At 48.2% G+C, this 23186-nt stretch overlaps 1 protein-coding gene and 1 non-coding gene across 2 annotated transcripts; one reads left to right on the top strand and one right to left on the bottom strand.

The window, feature by feature from the left end:
* The first annotated feature begins 5127 nt into the window (after positions 1-5127).
* LOC141025891 (uncharacterized) lies at positions 5128-5532 on the top strand. The gene has a single exon (XM_073501823.1). It carries the CDS (start codon positions 5128-5130, stop codon positions 5530-5532), a length of 405 nt encoding a protein of 134 aa, XP_073357924.1.
* Positions 5533-23010: 17478 nt separating this feature from the next.
* Positions 23011-23092, bottom strand: TRNAS-AGA (transfer RNA serine (anticodon AGA)). Its single transcript has one exon. It is a non-coding gene; the product is annotated as a tRNA-Ser (tRNA).
* Between the last annotated feature and the right edge of the window lie 94 nt (positions 23093-23186).

The raw sequence follows: 23186 nt of genomic DNA, 5'->3' as shown, positions 1-23186 counted from the left end.
GAAATGATATGATAAAGTAGGCATTGTGTGAGAACAATTATGAATCTTGTCTTTGACAGTACCAAAGTGAAATGCCTTGCTCTTTATTATACTAACCTATCTCACGAAGTTTTGTTAAGTTTTGTGTGATTGAAGTTTTCAAGTTTTGGGTGAGATATCGATATGAGGAGAATAAGGAGTGACAAGAACCTAAGTTTGGGGATTAACAAGGCACCCCAAGTTAATATCCAAGGAATATCCAAGCAACTAAGCTTGGGGATGCCCCGGAAGGCATCCCCTCTTTCGTCTCCAACATTATCGGTAGCCTCACTTGGAGCTATGTTTTCATTCGTCACATGATATGTGTTTTACTTGGAGCGTCAATTTATTTTGTTAAGAATTTACTTGCTGTTATTTATAATAATGTTTTGCATCTTTTATTTCAATAAAAATGTCAAGGATAGCCTTTACCATGCTTATCTTGCAAGTATACATGTTGCTGTTTAAAAACAGAAAGTTTATCGATGTTGCAAAAATTCCCAATGATAGTAAGAGTGTGATAAAATGTTGAAACTTTTTGCATAATGAGCTCTGATAAATTTTCTACAGTGTGGTAGAATTTCATAATTTTTTGAGTTGAATAAGTATTGATACTCTTACATTCTTTACAGACTGTACTGTTTTGGCAGATTGTTGTTATGTTTGCATATGTTTGCTTGTTTAATGATTCTATTTGAGGATAGGAGTATTAAATATGCAGAGGTATTTAGTATGCAATGTTGAATAATATTTTTAGTGATTTTCTACAGTAGATAATGATAAGATTTATGCATTGGTTTATACTAACTTATCTCACGAGTTCTTGTTGAGTTTTGTGTGGATGAAGTTTTTAAGATTTAGTGAAACCGTGATATGAGAGAAATTAAGGAGACACAAAAGCTCAAGCTTGGGGATGCCCAAGGCACCCCAAGATAATATTTCAAGAAGTCTCAAGCATCTAAGCTTGGGGATGCCCCGGTTGGCATCCCACCTTTCTTCTTTAAGAATTATCGGTTAGTATCGGTTGAGCCTAAGTTTTTGCTTCTTCACATGATTTGTGCTATCCTTGAAATGTCATTTTGTTTTGTTTTGCTTTCTGTTTTAATAAATTACTTAGATCTGAAAGTTTTTTTATAAGAGAGAGTCCTCAAATAGCTACATATTTATTTAACTACTCACATGATCTCCCCTTATATCCTTTTGGAGTAGTTTGTCATTTACTCTTGTGCTTCACTTATATCCTATGAGTAAATTGTTGAATAAATTGAATATCATGAAATTGAAATCATATCATGCCTAGTGGTAGCTTCACATTGGGTTTAGAAAGTGAAATCTTTTGAGGCTTGGCAATCACAATATTGGTCATACAAGCAATTCATGAATAATTAGTATAAGGAAGAGAACTTTCACATGCAAATACACTATCTTGGAAATATTTTGTGATTGTGAGCCCCCATCAAAATATTATATGCCAAAATTGTTAACTTTGGACAAGGAAGACAATGTAATGGTTTATGTTTGCTCATATTCACATAGAAGTTATATTGTCATAGATCCTTCAACATGTGGTGCTTGCTCCCCATCTTTGATAGCCAAAAATTCCACACCAAGTAGAGATACTACTTGTGCATCCAAAAACCCTTAAACCCAAATCTTATTTTCAAGAGTCCACCATACCTACCTATATGCGGTATTTCCGTGCCGTTCTAAGCAAATTTGTATATGCCATCTCTAATTTTCAAAAATAAATTTCTCTTTTGTGTGCTCGTACCGCTTGCGAGGCGGTGAGGGGTGGCCAATATTTTCCATGCTAGATGTGTTATTCTCACGATGAGTGTTTATTCACTTGTCATTGCACAAGAGTAAGGCAAAGGTTTTAGGGATGCCCAGTCCCAAAATGCAAAAATGAATTTACTTTATGTTGTCAAATAATAAATTCCTTGGAAAGTGTTGGTATGGAGGGCACCCGTGGATACGTCTAACCATGGAAAGTGAAAGTATGGTGGAAAAAGGAATAAACTTTATTTTCTGTTTGGGAACCGCCTATGATATATGTAGCATGGAAAGTGTTGGGAGCTCTAAGTCGTTTTCGTTGGTTGGAAAAGTATGTCTCTCAAAATGTTTTTATCTCTCAATTTTTGCTTTGAGCTCTGGCATCTCTACAAATCCCTACTTCCCTGTGCGAAGGGCCTATCTTTTACTTTTATGTATTTACTTTCATGCAAGAGTCAAAGTTATTCTCTCTATTCCTTTTTATTTTTCTCTTTTGGTAAGCATCATGTGGTGAGGAAAGATCTAGGCACATATGTCCGGTTGAATATGGGTAGCATGAGTTATTATTGTTGACATCACCCTTGAGGTGAATATGTTGGGAGGTAAAACAATAAGCCCCTATATTTCTATGTGTTCGGTTGAAACGTTTTGCTCATGAGTATGCAGTGAGTGTTAGCAATCATAGAAGACTATATGATGGTTGATTATGTGGAGCTCTTACTTAGACTCTATTGAATAAGATGAATTGCAATTGCTTGGTGACTAAGAACATAGGTTGTTGGGTTTCAAGAGAGTTCATTGTTTGTACCTTAACATGTGAATTGGTTGCCACTACAACATGAGAAATTTTATGAGAAAGAATTGTTGTTATGATGCTAGGAAAAGTGATTGAAATTTTCATTGATTAAACTTATGCACTTTGCTAGCATTCACACTTCATAAATTATTTCTTTTATCATTTACCTACTCGAGGACGAGTAGGAATTAAGCTTGGGGATGCTGATACGTCTCCAACGTATCTATAATTTATGAAGTATTCATGTTGTTATTTTATCATTCTTGGATGTTTTAGAACCATTTTATAGCAACTTTATATCATTTTTTGGGACTATACTATTGACCCAGTGCCCAGTGCCAGTTGCTGTTTTTTGCTTGTTTTTTACATCGCAGAAAATCAATATCAAACGAAGTCCAAACACCGTGAAACTTTTTTGTGGATTTTTTATGGACCAGAAGGAACCCAATGGGCCAAAGAAGCACCTGGGGGTGACCCGAGGGGGCACAACCCACCAGGGGCGCCAGGCCCCCTGGCGCGCCCAGGTGGGTTGTGCCCACCTCGGTGGCCTCCCGCACCCCTTCTTTGCACTATAAATTCCCAAATATTCCGAAACCCTTCGGGGTTACCCTAGATCATGAGTTCCGCTGCCGCAAGGCTCTGTAGCCACCGAAAACCAATCTAGACCCCGTTCTGGTACCCTGCCGGAGGGGGGAATCATCTCCGGTGGCCATCTTCATCATCCCAACGGCCACCATGATGAGGAGGTAGTAGTCCACCATCGGGGCTGTGGGTTTGTACCAGTAGCTATGTGTTTAATCTCTCTCTCTCTCTCTCTCTCGTGTTCTTGAGATGTCACGATCTTGATGTATCGTGGGCTTTGTTAATATAGTCGGATCATATGGTGTTTTCCCCTCTCTATCTTGTTGTGATGAATTGAGTTTTTCCCTTTGAGATTTCATTGTTATCGGATTGAATACTTTTATGGATTTGAGAACACTTGATATATGTCTTGCAGTTGAATACTCGTGGTGACAATGGGGTATCGTATTGATTCACTTGATATATGTTTTGGCACTCAACTCGCGGATTCCCAAGGTGACATTGGGGTAATCTGTGCATAGGGGTTGATGCATGTTCTTGTCTTTGTTTATCCGGTAGAAATCTTGGGGCACTCTTTGAAGTTCTTTGTGTTGGATTGAGTATTATGAATATGAATTTGCTTTGGTTTTATTTTAGTACGAACTCTAGGATAGATCAAACGGAAAGAATAGCTTTGTGTTATTTTAGTACGAACTCTTGAATAGATCGAACGGAAAGAATAACTTTGAGGTGGTTTCGTACCCTACAAACAATTTATTCTTATGTTCTCCGCTAGATAGGAACTTTGGAGTGATTCTTCATCGCACTTTGAGGGATGGTTATATGATCCAACTATGTTAGCATTGTTGAGAGTTTGCACTAGTGAAAGTACGGACCCTAGGCCTTGTTTTCAAGCATTGCAATACCGTTTTTGTGCCCGTTTACTATTTTCTACCTTGCTGTTTTTATTTATTCAGATTATAAAAATACATTTCTACGACCAATGTTACACTTTTATCACCATCTCTTCGCTGAACTAGTGCACCTATACAATTTGCCATTGTATTGGGTGTGTTGGGGACACAAGAGATTTCTTGTATTTGGTTGCAGGGTCGTTTGAGAGAGACCATCTTCATGCTACACCTCTCACGGATTGATAAACCTTAGGTCATCCACTTGAGGGAAAATTGCTACTGTCCTACAAAACTCTACGCTTGGAGGCCCAACACGTGTCTACAAGAATAAAGTTGCGTAGTAGACATCAGTAATCCAACATCATCTGGGAATTTGCACCTTGTGTCTAATCCAGCATCATTAGGGAACGGACACCTTGTGTGTAATCCAGCCTCATTTTGAAACATGATCTCGAGGTTGACCATACTTCCCTCCTCGCAGGAACTGCATCCTGACATGAAGTTACTTCTTTTTTAGATCAATACTCAGAATCTGAGTCCGGCCTCCTAGCACCCTTGGAGGCGGCTGGCCTCAAGAATCGCGTGTCAATATTTGCGGACGACGTCATCATCTTCTTGAAACCCCACCCGACGGACCTTACCACGTGCACAGCGATACTTGACATGTTTGCCGCAGCCTCAGGCCTTCATGCAAACCTAAGGAAGAGTGTTGCCCTCCCAATCGGGTGCACATAAGAGCAAATGACGGACGTGACGAATGTACTGGGATGCTCACTAGGTGGCTTCCCGATGAGATATCTCGGACTGCCACTAACCATCCGGAAGCAATCGGCTGCGCAGTTGCAAGGCCTGGTGGATCATATTGCTGCTTGCCTGCCCACTTGGCGTGCCGCGACCCTACCGAAGAGCAGTAGGTTGATCCTCATCCAATCGGTCCTCTCAGCGATGCCAGTGCATGCAATGTTGGCCATGGAATTACCGGCGAAGACAACCAAGGCGATCAACAAGATCTTATGAGGATTCCTCTGGTGTGGCAAGGCGGAGGCAAATGGGGGAAACTGCGCGATGGCCTGGAACGCAGTTTGCGCGCCCAAGTGGGCTGGAGGCCTCGGGATCCTGGACGTCGCCTGGATGAATGTAGCAATGCGGGCCCGCTGGCCATGGTTGGCGTGGGTGGATGACACACGACCCTGGAGTGAGTTTACGATAGCAGTACCAAAGGCATCCATCCAGCTGTGCAACGCGACAACACGAACAGAGCTGGGCGACGGCACAAGAGCCCTTTTTTGGGAGGACCGATGGTTGGACGGGTTCCGGCTGGAGGAAATCGCACCCACGATATATGCAAGGATACCGCGCCGAATCCGAAGGCAGCTCATGGTCAGGGAAGCAGTACAAAATGGGACGTGGGCAGCTCCCAGTGGACTGAACATCGACGCCCTGACACTCACGGACTTCATAAACTTGTGAACTCGGGTTCAGCACGTGCAGCTTCAAGAAGGGGTACAAGACACCATCCGATGGGCTTGGGAGCGCAACGGCCTCTACTCCGCCCGATCGGCGTACGCTGCCAAGTTCATGGGAAGAGAGCTAGCGCCAACCGCGGACGCAACATGGAAGTGTCGGGCCCCCTTGCAATGCCGTTTTTTCATCTGGCTCGCGATACGTAACAGTTGCTGGACCTCAGACCGCCTAGAGAGGAGGGGGCTACCACATCAACAATAATGCCCACTTTGCAGCCAAGACGACGAGACAATGAACCACATCATGCTTCAGTGCATTTTCGCACGAACCTTCTGGCTGGAGATTTGCCAAGCCCTAGATGTGCCACAATGGACGCCAACCACGCATGACACCCTACCGGAGTAGATCCTAGACAAGCGGATACATGGAGCCAAGGAGAAGGATGTAAGGGCAATACTTATTCTTGCCTTGTGGGAATTGTGGAAGCACCGCAACGGGATCGTGTTCGACGGTGAAACACCATCTTTAGGGAGGCTACTAGCACGGGTCTCACACGAGGGCAAAACTTGGAGGACGGCGGGCATCCTAAAGTCGGATTTAGATAGCTTCTTCGGGCGGATACATAGGTGGGAGTCTAGCGAAATGTAGTCGCATGTAGAACGGTGGTTTGGGTGTGTAACACCCTTAGCGGAGGGTTTCTTGTACCCTTTTTCTCCCCCATTAATGAAAGATACGCATGCTATGCGTATTTGAGAAAAAGATCAATACTCAGAGCAACCCAGATCCATTTAGTAGAAGCCAGATAAACAGGACTCGGAGAAGTGAATTCTAAAGGAAATATATAAAAACAGACTCCAAGGTGAGAACACCCACTTCCTACATCAAGCTAAAAATGAAAGCATTAGGACGATTAAGACTCTTCTTATTACACATCGAAGAACACGAGGCTACGAGAAACAGAAACTACAACATGTACACATCGAAGAACACGAGGCTAAGCGAAAGTAATTGAAAGGGTGTTACATACCAAAGATCGTTTTACAGGTTCGGTGCAACTCCTCTTTAACTTGCCATGCTCCTTGAAGATGTCCCCAATATCCCGTGTTTGGTCTTCATTGCTCCTATGCATGTTCGCACTCGTGGTTTTAAAATCTCAACATGGCAAGAAAAATATAGTAATACTCACGCATCTTGTGGGCAACATTAGGGCATCTCCAACAGAAGCGCAACGTGCGGCGCGTTAAAAAAGCGTTTACAGTGCCGGAATAGCAAGTTTTTGCGGGCCTGGAGTGCTGAGATAGAGAAGTAGAGATAGAGAGTAGATAGTAGAGACACAGATAGTTCTCGGCATAGATATATCATAGATAGATATAAAAAAGATAGTTTAACTACTCCTCCTCGGTGATGTCCTCCTCTGACGTCTCAATGTAGGCGTCAAGATATCAATCGTCGTTGGAGTCCCAGGGCGACGTTGCTCCTAGCTTCATGTTGAATTGAGCGGCCGCTTTCCGCGTATGCTTGTCCTCGCGATAGGCGGCTTGCTCGCCCTCCTTTGCGCGTAGAACTCTCGTTCATTGATGATGTCCTGCGGGAAGCGTTGGCGCCACAGGGCCATGGCTTCCTTGTCCATCTCAGTGATGCCGAGACGGTACTCCCACCTCCGGTTGTCGCGACGATCCTCGTCGGTGATAAGCCGCGGCGGAGGAGCGAGCTCCTGCGCCCGCTCCCGCGTCGGCACGTTGGGGAAGTTCAATGTTCTATGAGGCCACCGGAGGCGCCACGTCGCGACGTCATATGCACGGGCGGCCTCGTGGGCGGTATCAAAAGTGTCGAGGCCGAGGCGCATCCCGCGGAACCGGATCTCGGCGGAGAAGCCGCCGAAAGGGCGCGAGCGGACGCCGCGGTATCCCCAAGTTTCCCAGTGACGCGGCGGCATGGTGGCACGGTGGTGGCAAGGTGAGAAAGAGCAGGGAGAGAGCGGTGGCGAGGCACAGAGCGGGGAGAGAGCGGTGTCAAGGCACAGAGCGGTGGGAGGGTGTTGGATTTTATAAAGCGCGCCGGACGCCGCGCACCAAAACTACCGCGCGCTCGACCACTTTTCCCCCCGCGCGCGCGATCCTTTCCCGACGTCCCTGCTATCTCTACTCTCTTCTCTACTATTATATTTATTTTATATTTATATTTATCTCTATCTCTACTCTTATAAAAAACAGAGTTGGTGATGATGGTGTGCCTGCCATCCTGCAATATAGGCCGTCCAATTTATATCTGACAGATAGGAAGGAAACTATGGCAATTTTGCAAAAAGATACCCACAACCCTCTCCACATGTGCAAATAAGGCCTTCCCTCGTTCATCCTTTTCTCACAAGATAAAATACTCATACAAATGCATCTTGATGTTCCGTGCAACGCATGTGCATCTTGCTAGTTCTAAAAAACTTTCCATCATTTCCCACACTACTGGTTGCAGATGAAGAACCTACCGAAGCACAGCATGATACAGGAGCGACGCACAATTACAAGGTGATATTCTGTTGGACGCTGGAGGCTATAACCAATTACTTTTACGGGAACAATAGCAACCAGGAAATTTGAAGGGTAGGTATGAACAAAATTGGAACTGCACATGTACTGCTAAGAGATTCAATACACACATTACCAATCGAGGAGGAGTACGATGGTCGCGGCGGCCTCTGTGCATCATGGTTGGCAATGGGAGTCAGTTCATTGTCCATGACGGGTGGTGCTTCTGAGCTTGGCGTCGGCTTCCGGGAAGCAGATCCGAGACCTTGGAAGACGGTGCCGGGGAAGACGCTCTATGTACGTCGTACGCCGATGAGGCAGATGCGCTGCTGTGGACGAGTGCGCCGATGTAGAAGGGGAGGAGCATGAAGGCTGCGATGCCGTGGAGAAAATGGGGAGTATTCAGGTTTACTACTCTGGGTGCCGGGGTGGGTTGGCTGGGTAGGGTGAACCTGAAGTTACCAAAACAGCCCCTACCAAGCGTCATCCGTAGGCCTGTTCCGAAGGGTATGACGGTAACTTCGCACTGCTCAAATCAGGGTCACAGGAGATTTTCCCGCCGACCTCAAAATTTTGTGACACTGAACTCCCCGTGTGGCGTGTTGGGTGATTGGGCTAAGCAACTAGCGAGTAGTACTAGTAGTTAACAGTACTAGTAACTACTAGTACTCCCTCCGTTTTTATTAACTTTGCATATTAGGTTTGACCGAAGTCAAACTTCCTAAAGTTTGACCAAGTTTATAGAAAAATATAAACATTTACCATAACAAATATGTATGATATGAAAGTACATTCAATAATGAATCTAATGGTATTTATTTGTTATTGTATATGTTATTTTTTGTTATAAACTTTGTGAGAGTTTACAAAATTTGACTTTGACCAATGCTAATACGTGGAGTTAAATAAAAACGGAGGGAGTACACATTTGTTTTCTTAGTTTGTAGTGAATTAATCATTTGTTGTAATCGTGAAATAAATATATTAGGCTACTGACTTCGAATGTAATGGTCTATACAATTCAATAGTTAGAATCATTGTTGAGTTCCAAGATGTATACGAGGTCTATAGTACTTCACAATATGCTCAAACTCACATAATCCCAGTCAAATGAAAATCTAAATGCACTTCATAGTTATTACTTTGTAGAATGCAACAAAACCAACCATAACTCTACATCATCCATTATAAAAGCAACATTTTGAACACATCCCAATGTGTGAATGAAAGGTGTAGAGAGAGCTTGTGAAGATGGAGCAGATAGGGTGGGAAAGATTGTATGTATGTGGGCGAGAGAGTAGGAGACAAACCTAACGAGAGAGATAGAGAAAGAGAGAGGAAGAAGTTAGGTCTGTGAGAAAGATGGAGACATGTAATATACGTGATATGCGTGTGCATCCAGATTTTGTACGCGTGGAAGGAGAAGAGACAACAGGTTTGAAGAGAGAGCTGGAAAAACATGGACGAGAGGGGAAGGATCTCGTGGGTTGAGGGATTGATAATTTTGTGCGGGAGAGAGAGGGATTGGTAATTTTGTGCGGGAGAGAGGGAGAAGGAGTCAGTCAGCCGTCATCACATCATCCTACTTCCAAATGGCCCCGCATCCTCTAGTGCAGTGTGATCACCGTCTTCGATCTCCTCGATGCCCTCTTTGAAGATTGAGGCGGTGTGCATGCTGGGGTGCAGACAAGCACAAGCAAGAGTGGTCGCCATATAACCTTGGATGGGGATGAATTGTGTGCTCGGGGGAGGGGGGACTGTGTGTGCAGTGTGTGTGTGTGTGTGTGTGTGTGTGTGTGTGTGTGTTAGATATTGAGAGAAATCAAACCTATGGAGAGAATGTGTGTGTATGTGACGGAAAGCTACATGCTAAATAGGGTTTTTACAAAGAGATTGTGCGTGCGAGATAGAGAGCGATGTGCGGGCCTTGAGGTGGGCAGGGATCAGGTGAGGGTGTCAAAATGTGTGCGTTGATGCATGTGTTACATGCGATCGTGCGAGGGACGGGCGAATCGAGAGAGATGGTTGTTCTGTTACGTATGCTCCTCTCTCTCTCGTGCGCGCACACACACTCACACAAGTACAAATAGAAGACCGTTCTCTCATGTATACACAACGTATCGGCATCTCTCTATGTCTCACTCATGCATGATCATTTGCACATTCACACCTCTTTATGTCTCTATCACACACACACCGTCTCCACATTGCCCTTCCGCCACAACACACATATGGACACATACACACGTTCTCTCTCAGTCACACAGATAAAATCAGTATTAAAAAAACTAGGGCGCACCTAAAACGCCCAAATCCAAATAAACATGAATTGAAGCTAAATTCAAATATATGGAAATATTGCAGCGTGAAGAACTTTTCCAGGAAAAAAAGTTGAGTAATATTCGGGGATTGTTTTCACACACACAAAAAGATTCGGTGGATGTCCTTCGAGCGCGACATGGTGACGCACCGTTCGATCGACCGCGCGGCCGCGGTGCACGCGCTTGCACAGGATTCCGTATCATTGCTGTGGTAACTAATATAAGCGCTGCCCCAGTCTAATGTTTACGTGTACTAGTACAGTCTTCTTTTAAGTTTGACCAGCCCTATATAAAACTAAACTAAGCTCCCATACACGCACTCATCAATATGCCGCCACCGCCGTTGCGCATGCCAGCGCCCGCCTGCTTCGGCCAACCATTTCTCGCCCATCACCACGATGTCGCTGCCATCCCTGTGCCATGAAGCCAAAGGCTCGCCCGCTCACGTTGTCTGCAGTCCCTCCTCGCGATGCCGCCGCGCTGCCAAGCACGCGAGTAGCTGGTGGAGTCGCGTCTATGCATGCAGCGTACAAAGAGGAGGACGAGCGCGTGCTTAGGCACGCCGGCGAGGAGGAGCTAGCATGTCATTGTCGTCTTCGCCCGCACGGAGGAGGCGCGCATGGTGGCTGTCGCGGCGGAAGCCGGTCGAGCCCGCGCCGAGCCCGCAAACCAGGTGCGGACGCGGAATCTACCTTTGAGACCTTGAATGCCACGTGGATCCTGCAATCTGAAGGAGCAATTTGGGTCAGTCGACTCTTGTGAGCCGTTGGATGCAACATGGATGGCTAGAAGGGCTTCTTCAACCTCCGAAATTGATGCACTGGTCATCTTCTCTCTCAGGCATCGAGCCGCCAGCCCGCCACACGCCTAACCGCCGCCGCCCCGCCCTCCCCTGAACCGCCTGCCACCGCCATGCTCCCCCCACCACCGCCATCTGTTTAACCCTAGGCACGATCCATTTTCCCGGCGAACTGCATTCCACACCCAACACTCATAAGATAGATGGGCACCCTGCCACCCTAATATAGATACTGGGGTAGCTTCTCTGTCGTCTTCTTCCTTCGCTCCGTCGAACTTCTTTCAGAAATCGACTGACCCAAATTATACTACTAGTACATACGTATTAAGTACAGTAGGAACACGAAGATACGAGCAGTAGTACCAACTACAAGAAGAACAATGGTAAGACATACTAGTACTACTGTACGTACTAAAGAGTTCAAATAATGACAAAGAACATAAACATAATTCTGCTGGGGGCTCAGCACAACACACCCCTGAAATAAAACTAAGCAACTAGTCCGCTAGACATTGCAGTAGAACCAGCATGAGCGACGGCATTGCCACCTTACTCGAAGTCCGAGTCCACGTCCTCGACTTCATCCTCGTCCCTCTTCCTCTTCCTCTTCGCCAACGCTTCTTTGCTTGAACCGGTCACTGGGCTCTGCTTCTTCATCCAACACTTGTAGATATTTAAACAAAGGTAGGCATCCATTGTGGCATACAGGATGTGATCTTCATGTATTGTCTTTGACTCCCATGCATGATGAAACTCGTGGTGAGGTTTCTTCAGTTGAGCGTACGAAGGATCAATCATGGTTGCTGCCAGGGTCAGCATTGAAGGCTGAGAGGAGGGCACCAGGCTTGCCTTCTGGAGATCGAAGGGCTGGCCTACAACGAAGCCTATCTGACCCAGGACACTCCTGTCATTCCTAAAGTCTACAGTAACGAATTTCACTCTTTCATCCTTGAGGAAGTTCTTAAAATCCTGGCACTCAAAGTCGGCACGGTATATGTGGTAGACCAAGCACACGTTATGCACGCAAACCTGGATCACGGCGGGCTTCTTCTTCTCTGCCTCCTTTAGAATCTTCTCGCTTTCCAGGACTGTGGTGTACTCAACATCTAGCCCAGCGACCCACTCATCCTTTGAACTGACATCTGGGGTGCACCGGTTCAGAGGCTGACCTGTGGGCCTACTAAGTTAACGCGTACACAGGGCTTTGTCAACTTAGTCAACAAACGATTCTAGCAGCAATGACTGTTGGATTTGAATCGAACGGTCCTGCTGCTTCTTCAATCGCTGCTCTTCTTGCACCAGCCGCCCAAACCAGTTGTGCTGCCGCAGAGGCCTCACCAGTGGCCGGCTGTGCTGCCGCGGAGGCCTCACCACCCCTACTACTCCCACCGCTGGCCAAGCCCTGCGGCGACGGCAGCCTCACACCGCAGCCGAACCAATGAACCCTCGTACTCCTCTCCGCGTGGGCATCCACTGCCGCGTCTTCCCCGGCTCCGCGTCGTCCTCTTCCTAGGCCTCGCCGTCGTCCACCGCCTTGGTGCTCTCGGCGCGGCGTGGTCAATGTGGTCAAGGAACGACTTCCATCGGAAGAGTACTGTACGTGGAGAGGCTAACAGCTGGGTCCACGGCCGCAACAAGGAAGTGCCTCCTTATTATGCGCAAAATAATGATTCCTCCACCTGACAGCTGGGACCCACCGGAAGGGCCTCTATATTTCATGAAAAAAATGCCCCCCCGCTAACAGCTCGGACCCACCAGCTATATCTTCGCACGGAAGGAAGTGCCTCCTTATTACGCACACAAAAAATGAATACTCCCCCTGCCAGCTGGGACCCACCATAGTGGGAGGCTGACTTGTTGGCCTACTAAGTTGACGCGGACGGAGGGCTTTGTCAACTTAGTCAATATGAACGATTCTAGCTCTAGTGACCGTACGATGTCCATCCAACGGCCGTAGTTCATCTTCAACTGTGGTCTTCTTGCTCCAACCGCCCAAACCAGCGCCGGTCGTGCCGCCTGCTCCTGCCTCCCGTGGCCGACTGTGCTGCAGCGGAGGCCTCACCGCCCCCTACTACTCCCACTGTTGGCCAGGCCCTGCGGCGACGGCAGCCTCACACCGCAGCCGAACCAGTCAACCCTCGTACTACTCTCCGCATCGGCATCCACTACCGCATTTTCCCCGGCTCCGCGTCGTCCCCGTCCTAGGCCTCGCTGTCGTCCACCACCTTGGTGCTCTCGGTGCGGCGTGGCCAATGTGGTCAATAAACGACTTCCATCGGAAGAGTATTGTACGTGGAGAGGCTGACAGCTGGGTCCACGGCCGCAGCAAGGAAGTGCAACCTTATTACGCGCGAAATAATGATTCCTCCACTCACAGCAGGGACCCACCGGACGGGCCACCGTATTTCGCGAAAAAACGTTTCCCCCTGACTGCTGGGACCCACATGCTACATCTTCGCACGCAAGGAAGTGCCTGACAGTCGGGACCCACCTGGTCGAAGCGTACGTAGCGTTGTCATTATGGTCGCGAACGTGTACGTACATACTGGTCGATCGGTTTGTCTGCAGGCTGCAGCAATGAACCGTGGCCGAGTAGGGAAGGGCACGTGTCGTAGTATAGGCGCGCACGTGTTGTAGTAGAGGCGCGCACATAGCATGTACACGTACGTACAGCCAGGGTGCAAGAAAGTAAATACGGCCACGTACGTACATACGGGCGGGGTCTCGAACGCCTACTCGCGCATAGGTACGGCCAGGGCTCATGTACATGGCTGGGTCGGGACGGAGAAACTGCGTTGCCGTGTTCATCAGGAGGCAACGGAATGCGTCGTGTTCATCGGGAGCCAACCGGCTTGGACGGAACAGCCGATCGAAATGAGGCATGGCGTACCGCAGAACGGAGGAAATGGGCCTTCTGTTCGACCGCGTACGGCCGAAACGGGGTCCTGCTCATCGGGAAGGGTCTGGCGTACCGAAAAACAGAGGAAACAGACTTGTGTTCGATCGTGTACGGTTGAAATAGGATCCTGTTCATCGAGAGGGGTGTGGCGTACCGCAAAACAGAAGAAACAGACTTGTGTTGGAGCGCTACGGTCGAAACGGGGGTCCTGTTCATCGGGAGGGGTGTGGCGTACCGCAAAACGGGACTCCACGGGCTACTGTTCATCTCCACCGTCGACCTCCTCCAGCCTCCACGTGTGACTGTTCATCCACGGGCTCCTGTTCATCCAGCCTCCACCGCTCCTCCGCCGGCTACTGTTCAACCAGCCCTTCCCACGGCGTCCTGTTCAACCACCCCTCCACGGGCTACTGTTCATCCAGCCCTCCACCGGCTACTGTTCAACCAGCCCTCCACGGGGTCCTGTTCATCCACCCCCAACCGGCTCGATCGGGGTCCTGTTCATCCAGTGGCAACAGCCTCTACTACCACGGGGTCCTGTTCATCCAACCTCCCACCGGGAACTGTTCATCCAACCCCCCAACAACGCTCACTGTTCATCAAGAGGCTGCAGGTTCGATCGACTTCAGTTAGCAGCAGTAGCGAAGGAATCGCTCGATCGGGTTCAGTTAACAGCCAGATCGATCGATCGCTCGGGTTCAGTAACGCGTAGTCTGCAGTGCAATCGCTCGGGTTCAGTAGGCGAACGCCTCACTCGAGTTCAGTTAGAGCCCAGCGCCTCGCACCCACGCGCGTACGTGTACCAGAGAAACGCGCATTGCTCGGCCCCTGACCACCCACCGTAATCAGGAACTCCCCGATATTTTCCTCGCCCTCACTTCTACCATGGTTTTTTCCGTCATGGATGGCCCAAAGAATGTCATGCAGCTGCGTCTCCGGCCCGCCCAGGACGAAAAGCCCATTTTCTGTCATGATTTTTCGTCATAGAAGTAGGAGCCCACCACATCTATGATGATACCGGGTTTTGTCACAATTATCGCCATAGAAGTGTCATAAGCATGACAGAAAAAAATTCGTTCGGCCCAAAATGTCACGGATGTGTCTTTTTTTTGTAGTGATGCTTTTGTACCACTTTGCATACCTCGTCCACTGCCACTGGGATTGTTCTTGTAACTCCATCTGTTCTTGGCACCATCATAGGGTGCCACCTCTTAGGAAGCCCACCCATGCTCCCTTCAGGCTTTGTCTGCTTCCGAAGCCCACAAATTTAAATGTCACCATCTAACAAATACATATTTCTTGAATAACAATGTACACAAAAGGATAGCCAATGCTATGCAATCCCTGCAAACCTTGTATCCTCGATGTTCATCCGATCTCTGCTAGTCTTGTTCAACCAAAGTGATAAGCTCCTCCATTTTCTCTGATGAGTAGACGACAATCTTTGGCACCAGGTCTGTGTTGACGCTTGCAACCTTGAAATCGATCCACTCCAGGCAAAAAAGCTGAAGATTTCACAAACACAAAAGGGAGTCAGGACAAGTTGGTTTCGCATCACAAAATATATCATGGGTTATTAATTATGTTTCTTAGTACTTACCTGCGGCACAAGACTGCAGCCTCCTAGGGTATATGTCTTTGCCCCAGCCAGCGGGTCAACTTTGAATTTTTCAACAACTCACATGGTGATAGTGAGAATGTACCCTGCCCAGTCGTACTCGCCAATCTTGTTGGGGTTCTCCACAAGAGGTTTCCCTCCCACTCGAAGCTCTCAACTTGCTCATCCTGGAGCAGCACACCGGCAAGTACAATGCTCTGGAAGTGGTTGTTCACCCTGGCAAACAAATCGAATGACATATCATACAGATTTGTTTTGTATGCCATGTCTGAATGTGACGACATCGCCAAAGTACTTGTACTGGTCCCGGCTGCTACCAGTTGCCCACATCAAATTCTTAATCTTGCAACCTTTGTCTAGCTGAACTCTGAAACAAACTCCTGGTCTTTAGCAACTATGTCCGCGAACACATTGATTGTCTTCCTAACATCATCTTCGGCTTGCTCCCTATTTATCTTCTAGCACAGATTTCTCAATGTTGTCTTTGTAAACGGAACCTTGTCTACATCACCAAAAAACCTGAAATCATGTTGTACACTTTCCTGTGTTCTGTAATGTACCATCCATTGTCACATGTCCGAAGCAACCTGATCATGGCAGGGCCTCATAGCGGCAAAACCTGCTGTTCTGCTTGGTTGGTTTGCCCTGAAAAATTACAGACCATCGGAGAACATTAGAACTGCCTCTAACCTTCAAAAGTACTCATGATAATTTAGGACGGTTCATAGCCAAAAAAACTTACGGAGCACCCACACACCACTTCCTGCATGCACTTCGTCTTCTCTGAATTCAGTCTACTTTTCCCGTACCTCACGTCGAAACCATGCTCCCATGAGTACAGGTTGTAAAAATCATAGGCCTCGCTGAGCGGTTCAAATGTCGTACCAATAGCAGGCTCAACTACATGGTCACCCAGTTTTTTTGCATGGCCCCTAATTGTCTGTTCCATCGCACTGACTCTTTCAGGACATGGAGTCCTATCTGGAGGCTGGTTACCAACCCTGACCTTGTGGCACGGAAATCAATTATCGCCTGAAAGACGCCAAAAAATGGCCCAACATCTTCATCAAACTGTTCTGCAAGAATTCATATTCGAGGCCAAGAAAATCTACACCACACTTATTTACATGCCATTCAAATCCAGTAACTAATCAATAAATAGGGTAAGCGAAATCAAAGGGCTATGAGACCAACAAATTCTTACCTCTTAGTCCATCGAGGAGCCTGAGGATCAACCTTGCCGGTAGACTGGGCAGACCCTACATCTGCACTTCCTGTCCTATCTTCCATAACAGCTTCCTGGTGGCCATCCAGATGAGACTCAACGCCCCCAAGTTCAATGGCATCAGCGTTATCACCTTCACTCTCGGTGAAACAGGATATGGCGCAACAGGCGGCATCAACACTTGCTTCCTGTAACACCCCCAGTGTCATGCTACAGTAACCCTCTGTGATTAGGCCTAATCATTTGGCTAAAGAATGCTTAATCACCTTTGTTCAATATCTCTTTTCAACTCCCATCTGAATTCAAATTCAAATCATAAGTGAAATTTGAAGTTGCACAAAAGTTGCTGGAAAAATGTTCATCATTTAGCAAATATTCCAATACAATTTGATGTAAAGAAAAACAACATCACTCCTATGCTAAAATGGACACTAACATTTATAATAGTGCCATTTCAGCAATTTAAAATGCAAATTCATTTATGAAAATTCCAAATGAATCTAAACCTCTCCCAAAAATAATTGTGGCAGTGCCTAAAAATGCACTGGACTTTTATGATCCAGTTCCACATTTTTCCTAAATCATTAGGGTCCCCAAATAAATCATTTTCCTTCTCTGGTAATTAAAGAAAAGGGAAAGGAAAAGCAGAAGAGAGAAAAAGGAAAAAAGCCCCCCCTCAACTGGGCCGATTGGCCCAGCCCACGCCCCCCCCTTGGGCCTCAGCCCACCTGGCCGACCCAGGCCACCCAGCTCCCCCTCCCGCGTCGTCTTCACTGTGCGGGCGACCGAGCGCCCGTGCCCGCGGTCGTCGCCCGACCGGCTCACCGCGGCAACGCTGGGGATAAGGACGAGCCCGCCCCCCTCGACCTCGTCCTCGTCAGCCCCCTCCCCGCGCAGATATTCTCCCTCTCCCCACCAGATTCCTCCTCGGCTCCCTCCCTCGTTCCCCGTCCACCACCGAGCGCCACCGTCGCCATGGCTGCGCCATAGCCGCGGCCACCGGCCACCCCGCGCCTCGCCAGCACGTCCACGAGATGCGCCGACGACCTCTACCTCAACTACGCCTCGCCATCAAGCTCGAGGAGCGCCGCAGGCCACGGATCGAGCCGCCCCTTCCACCTCGGTCGCCGGCGATCTTCCTCCTCTCCGGCGCGCGCTTCTGCTCCTAAGCCGTCAAGGGCTTTCCGTAGCCGCGTGGTGAGCCACCACCTTCCTTGTCCCTCTCTCCGTCTGCCCTTGCGCGGTCCCTAGCCGTCTCTCCCACCGTGGCCGAACGCGATGCCGCGCGAGCTCGTTGCCGGCATCCTTCCGGTGACCTTTTGGTCACGGGGTCGCGCCCGTTGGACTCGCCGCTCCGTGCAGATCCTCCCCATCCTTTCCTTTTGCTTCGTAGCGCGCCGTAGCATCTTTTCCGCTGTCGACCGTAGCCGCTCCGCCGCAAACCTCGTCGCCGGCGCCGTTTCCGGCCAAGTCCGGCCGTGCCTCTGCCACCATTCGACGCGGCGTCATTCGCCCGTTCGAACGCACCCTTGCGCGCGCGAAATGACCGCCTGTAGACGATTTCTGATGAGGCCCGAGTGGCTCTGCCGCGTCCTAGCATCGCCGGCGGCGAGACGCCTGCCTCCGCCGACGTGGCTGGCCGGGCCCCACCCCTGGCTCACTGCCAGTGGGCCCCACGGGCCCTAGTTGACTGGGCAGCCCAGTGCCACTGACATGAAGGCCCCACCGCTTAATTAAGCTAATTAAAATGTTTTAATAATTAAAACTAATTAGTTTAGCTAATTAGCCTATGACAGGTGGGGTCCAGTAGCTAATTAACCTAGATTAGTTAGTTTAATACACTGTTGGACTAACAGAGGCTGACATGTGGGTCCCACTGGACCCATAGGCCAGTTGACCTGGTCAGCCGCCCTGCTGACTGTTGATGTCACTATGATGTCATGCTGACGCAATAAACCCTTATGTTAATTTATATAATTCCAGAAAATGTTTTAACCTTTGAAAAATCATGGAAAATTAACCGTAGCTCGGCTGAAAATGTTTTCTACATGAAAGTTGCTCAGAACAACGAGACGAATCCGATTACGCGATCCGTTTACCTGTCAGATGCCTCTAACTATCCGAACTTGGAACATTCCCCCTCCGGTCATCTTTCGGACACAGGTCCGGAACCGGGAATACATTCCCGGTTGAATTCCCCCTTCACCTGTATCGTGTAGCCATACGTTAGGTCACACCCGGCACAGCATATTGCCACGTTATGCTTTGTGATGCTATGTTTGCTTTATATTTACTGTTTCTTCCCCCTCTTCTCTCCGGTAGACCCCGAGACCGATGCTGCTCCTGTGATCGACTACGTCGATGACGACCCCTCCTTGCCAGAGCAACCAGGCAAGCCCCCCTTTGATCATCCCGATATCGCCCATTCCATTCTCTCATGGTTGCATTAGATTTTGCTACTGTTATTGTTTGCTCCTATTCTGATGCATAGCCTGCTTTTGTAACCTGCTCTTTGTTACCTACCTGCTTATCCTAAACTGCTTAGTATAGGTTGGTTAGTGATCCATCAGTGACCCCCACTTTGTCCTTGTTGCCCCTGCTTCATCATCGAAGACCTGATCAACGGGATCGAAGACCAGGCCCCGACACCGCACATCACTTTCCCCTTAGTTGCTCGACACTACTGGGTTACTATCGAGTGCCGGGGGTGAGACCTCATCGGCACTTCTGATGTTACCCTGTAGTGTAGCTATTCGGTCGTGGTCATCGAGGGTGATTCCGCCTTAACCACTTCCGATACGACTCTGTCGTGCAACCCCTCAAGTGTGAACTTCGAGGGTGGTTCCTCTTACGTTCACCTTGATGATTACATCGAGTGGAATCCGTCAAGGGTGATTCCTCAGGTTTTCCCCTTGGTGTTAGACACACAGTTACTATAGTTACTATGACTTTACACTGAACCATGTTACTAAAGACGGGTCGGCTCTGAGGGGTACCCGCGCGAGCTTAATTGCGAGTGATGTGGAGTCGGGTTGACCTGGAGGGTGCCCGTGAGATAATTACGAGGCGTGGCCGGGCATTCCTAACCCTTGCCGCAAGTCCTCGAGACGGGGCAACGGGGTCACATCTTTCGCGAGTCTCTGCTTGTTACCGCGTGCTCCTAATCCACTACGATTTGGATATTTGATCCGAGGGGCCTCTGGCCTGATAGCACTAACCATCAGGTGGGCATAGTATGGGCGTTCTGCGTCATATGCATCAACCGAAGCTTAATAGACGTCAGCGACTGAGCGGCGCGCGCCGGGTTGGACTGCGTAAGCACCTGCCTTGTTGAAGGAGGTAGCTAGGTCTGCTCACCAGCCGCCCACGCAACATGCAGGAGTTCCCGGGGCGATGGCCCATGACCCCTGGGGGCATAGGTTTAGTCCGGCGTGCTGGCCTCTCTATTAAGCCTAGGTCGGGTTGCGGCGTATTGTTTGACCGAGGCCGGGCATGACCCAGGAAAGTGTGTCCGGCCGGAGTTAATCGAGCGTGGTGGGTAAGTTGGTGCACCCCTGCAGGGAAGAAAACATCTATCGATAGCCTGTCCTACGGTAACGGACACTTGGAGTTGTATCCCGATCGATACAACTAGAACTGGATACCTGAGATGAGACTTGGATATGAGAAATGGATAGTATAGCTCTGGGATTGCTTTCTCGCAGGGAGTCGAGAAAGGATCTCTGGCCGAGGTTGATAACACTACTACTACTTTACTTTATGCTACTCTACTCCCTCCTGTTGCTGCAAGATGGTGGTTTCCAGAATATGCTAGTCTTTGATAGGACTAGGTTCTCCCCTCTATTCTGGCATTTCTGCAGCCCAGTCCACATATACAGCCTTCCTTTGATAATGTTGCATATGTAGTGTAGATCCTTGCTTGCGAGTACTTTGGATGAGTACTCACGGTTGCTTTGCTCCCCCTTTTTCCCCTTTCTTCTTCTTTTCGATTGATGCAACCAGATGTCGGAGCCCAGGAGCCAGATGCCACCGTTGATGCCTACTACTACGTGGAGACCGCCGACAACTAGGAGTAGTTAGGAGGCTCCCAGGCAGGAGGCCTTGCCTTTTTGATCGTTGTTGCTTTTGTGCTAGCCTTCTTAAGGCAAACTTGTCTAACTCATGTCTGTACTCAGATATTGTTGCTTCCGCTGACTCTTGTGTATTCGAGCCCTCGAGGCCCCTGGCTTGTAATATAAAGCTTGTATTATTTTAATTTGTGTCTAGAGTTGTGTTGTGATATCTTCCCGTGAGTCCTTGATCTTGATCGTACACATTTGCGTGTATGATTAGTGTATGATTGAATCGAGGGCATCACACTTCCTCTCCAAATAGGCTAGCACAGTGCCCAGGTGAGCTGCAGCCGAATCTACAGACCACCGCACCGCGAGATCCATTGGCTGGCTGCTCCCCCGCACGACCGCCACCTCCAATCATCTCCAATATCGCCGCCGCGCTAGAGGCCTCATCTTAGAAGATGGGCAACCTGCTAAAATTCAATCAAATCCCTAAGCTATCTGGTCGGGCGGCTGACTCACGCGGGCGGAAACCAAACTAATTACTAATTAAACAATGATTACCTGTCTATCGGAGACACCGGGAAATCCATCACCATGGTTGAGCCGCCGCCATCGCCGCCGCCCACCACTCTGTTCTTCCTTCGATCCCCTTTTACTCAACAAGATGGTCCGCGCCCTCCTGCTGGACTGGGTGAGCTTCCAAGTGTCCCTCTGCTGACTCGTGGGTCTAGGTAATGGGTAGGCTTGCCGGCCGTTAACGGCCAGTGGACGTGCGTCGCTGCCAGCTCTCTGACATTATACATACATGTCATTTTCCCATGCTTTTTTATTCGCGTATATGCAACCAGGTAATACACGACACACATCCCTACGCGATTCTGGACGAGCCAGATATCGGGAGCACCTGGTCCCGGGAGCCAAAACTCCATTCCCACACCCGGGAGCACCTAGTCCTGGCACACTCTGCATTGTTTCTAGCACTGTTCTTTTCTGGGTATGGATTACGTATAATTTTTGTGACCTAGTGTAACAACTTTGACAAGTTGCATGAACATTTTTCCCAAATGGAACATTAATTTCGAGATATTCCTAGCTTATTGTCTTATTCCATAAGATGTTAAAAAAATAATTATAAATTATCATTATTGGAAAAAATTGGAAGAAAATAATCCTGTGTTTTAGAAAATTATTAAAAAAAACTGTGCCAAAAAATGGTTTACTCTGCATAATATTATTTCTAGCCGAATAGAGAGAGAGAGAGAGAGAGAGAGAAAAACACGCGGGCGGAAACCAAACTAATTACTAATTAAACAATGATTACCTGTCTATCGGAGACACCGGGAAATCCATCACCATGGTTGAGCCGCCGCCATCGCCGCCGCCCACCACTCTGTTCTTCCTTCGATCCCCTTTTACTCAACAAGATGGTCCGCGCCCTCCTGCTGGACTGGGTGAGCTTCCAAGTGTCCCTCTGCTGACTCGTGGGTCTAGGTAATGGGTAGGCTTGCCGGCCGTTAACGGCCAGTGGACGTGCGTCGCTGCCAGCTCTCTGACATTATACATACATGTCATTTTCCCATGCTTTTTTATTCGCGTATATGCAACCAGGTAATACACGACACACATCCCTACGCGATTCTGGACGAGCCAGATATCGGGAGCACCTGGTCCCGGGAGCCAAAACTCCATTCCCACACCCGGGAGCACCTAGTCCTGGCACACTCTGCATTGTTTCTAGCACTGTTCTTTTCTGGGTATGGATTACGTATAATTTTTGTGACCTAGTGTAACAACTTTGACAAGTTGCATGAACATTTTTCCCAAATGGAACATTAATTTCGAGATATTCCTAGCTTATTGTCTTATTCCATAAGATGTTAAAAAAATAATTATAAATTATCATTATTGGAAAAAATTGGAAGAAAATAATCCTGTGTTTTAGAAAATTATTAAAAAAAACTGTGCCAAAAAATGGTTTACTCTGCATAATATTATTTCTAGCCGAATAGAGAGAGAGAGAGAGAGAGAGAGAAAAAGGGCGTGGTCGGCAGGATTCGAACCTGCGCGGGCAAAGCCCACATGATTTCTAGTCATGCCCGATAACCACTCCGGCACGACCACATTGATGCTACAGTTTGAACTTAAGCTTTCTTAAGTAATGGTGGAACGAATACAAAAGGTACAGGGCTTCAGTTGCTTCTTCGTTGATTATGCT

Source organism: Aegilops tauschii, chromosome 6 (genome assembly GCF_002575655.3).
Source record: "Aegilops tauschii subsp. strangulata cultivar AL8/78 chromosome 6, Aet v6.0, whole genome shotgun sequence".
NCBI classification, from domain to species: domain Eukaryota; kingdom Viridiplantae; phylum Streptophyta; class Magnoliopsida; order Poales; family Poaceae; genus Aegilops; species Aegilops tauschii.
This window is presented reverse-complemented; position numbering and strand designations above follow the sequence as displayed.

What these genes read in the sequence shown, in the direction of transcription:
- LOC141025891 (XM_073501823.1), top strand. Translation starts at nt 5,128, where the DNA reads ATGGCCTGGAACGCAGTTTGCGCGCCCAAGTGGGCTGGAGGCCTCGGG.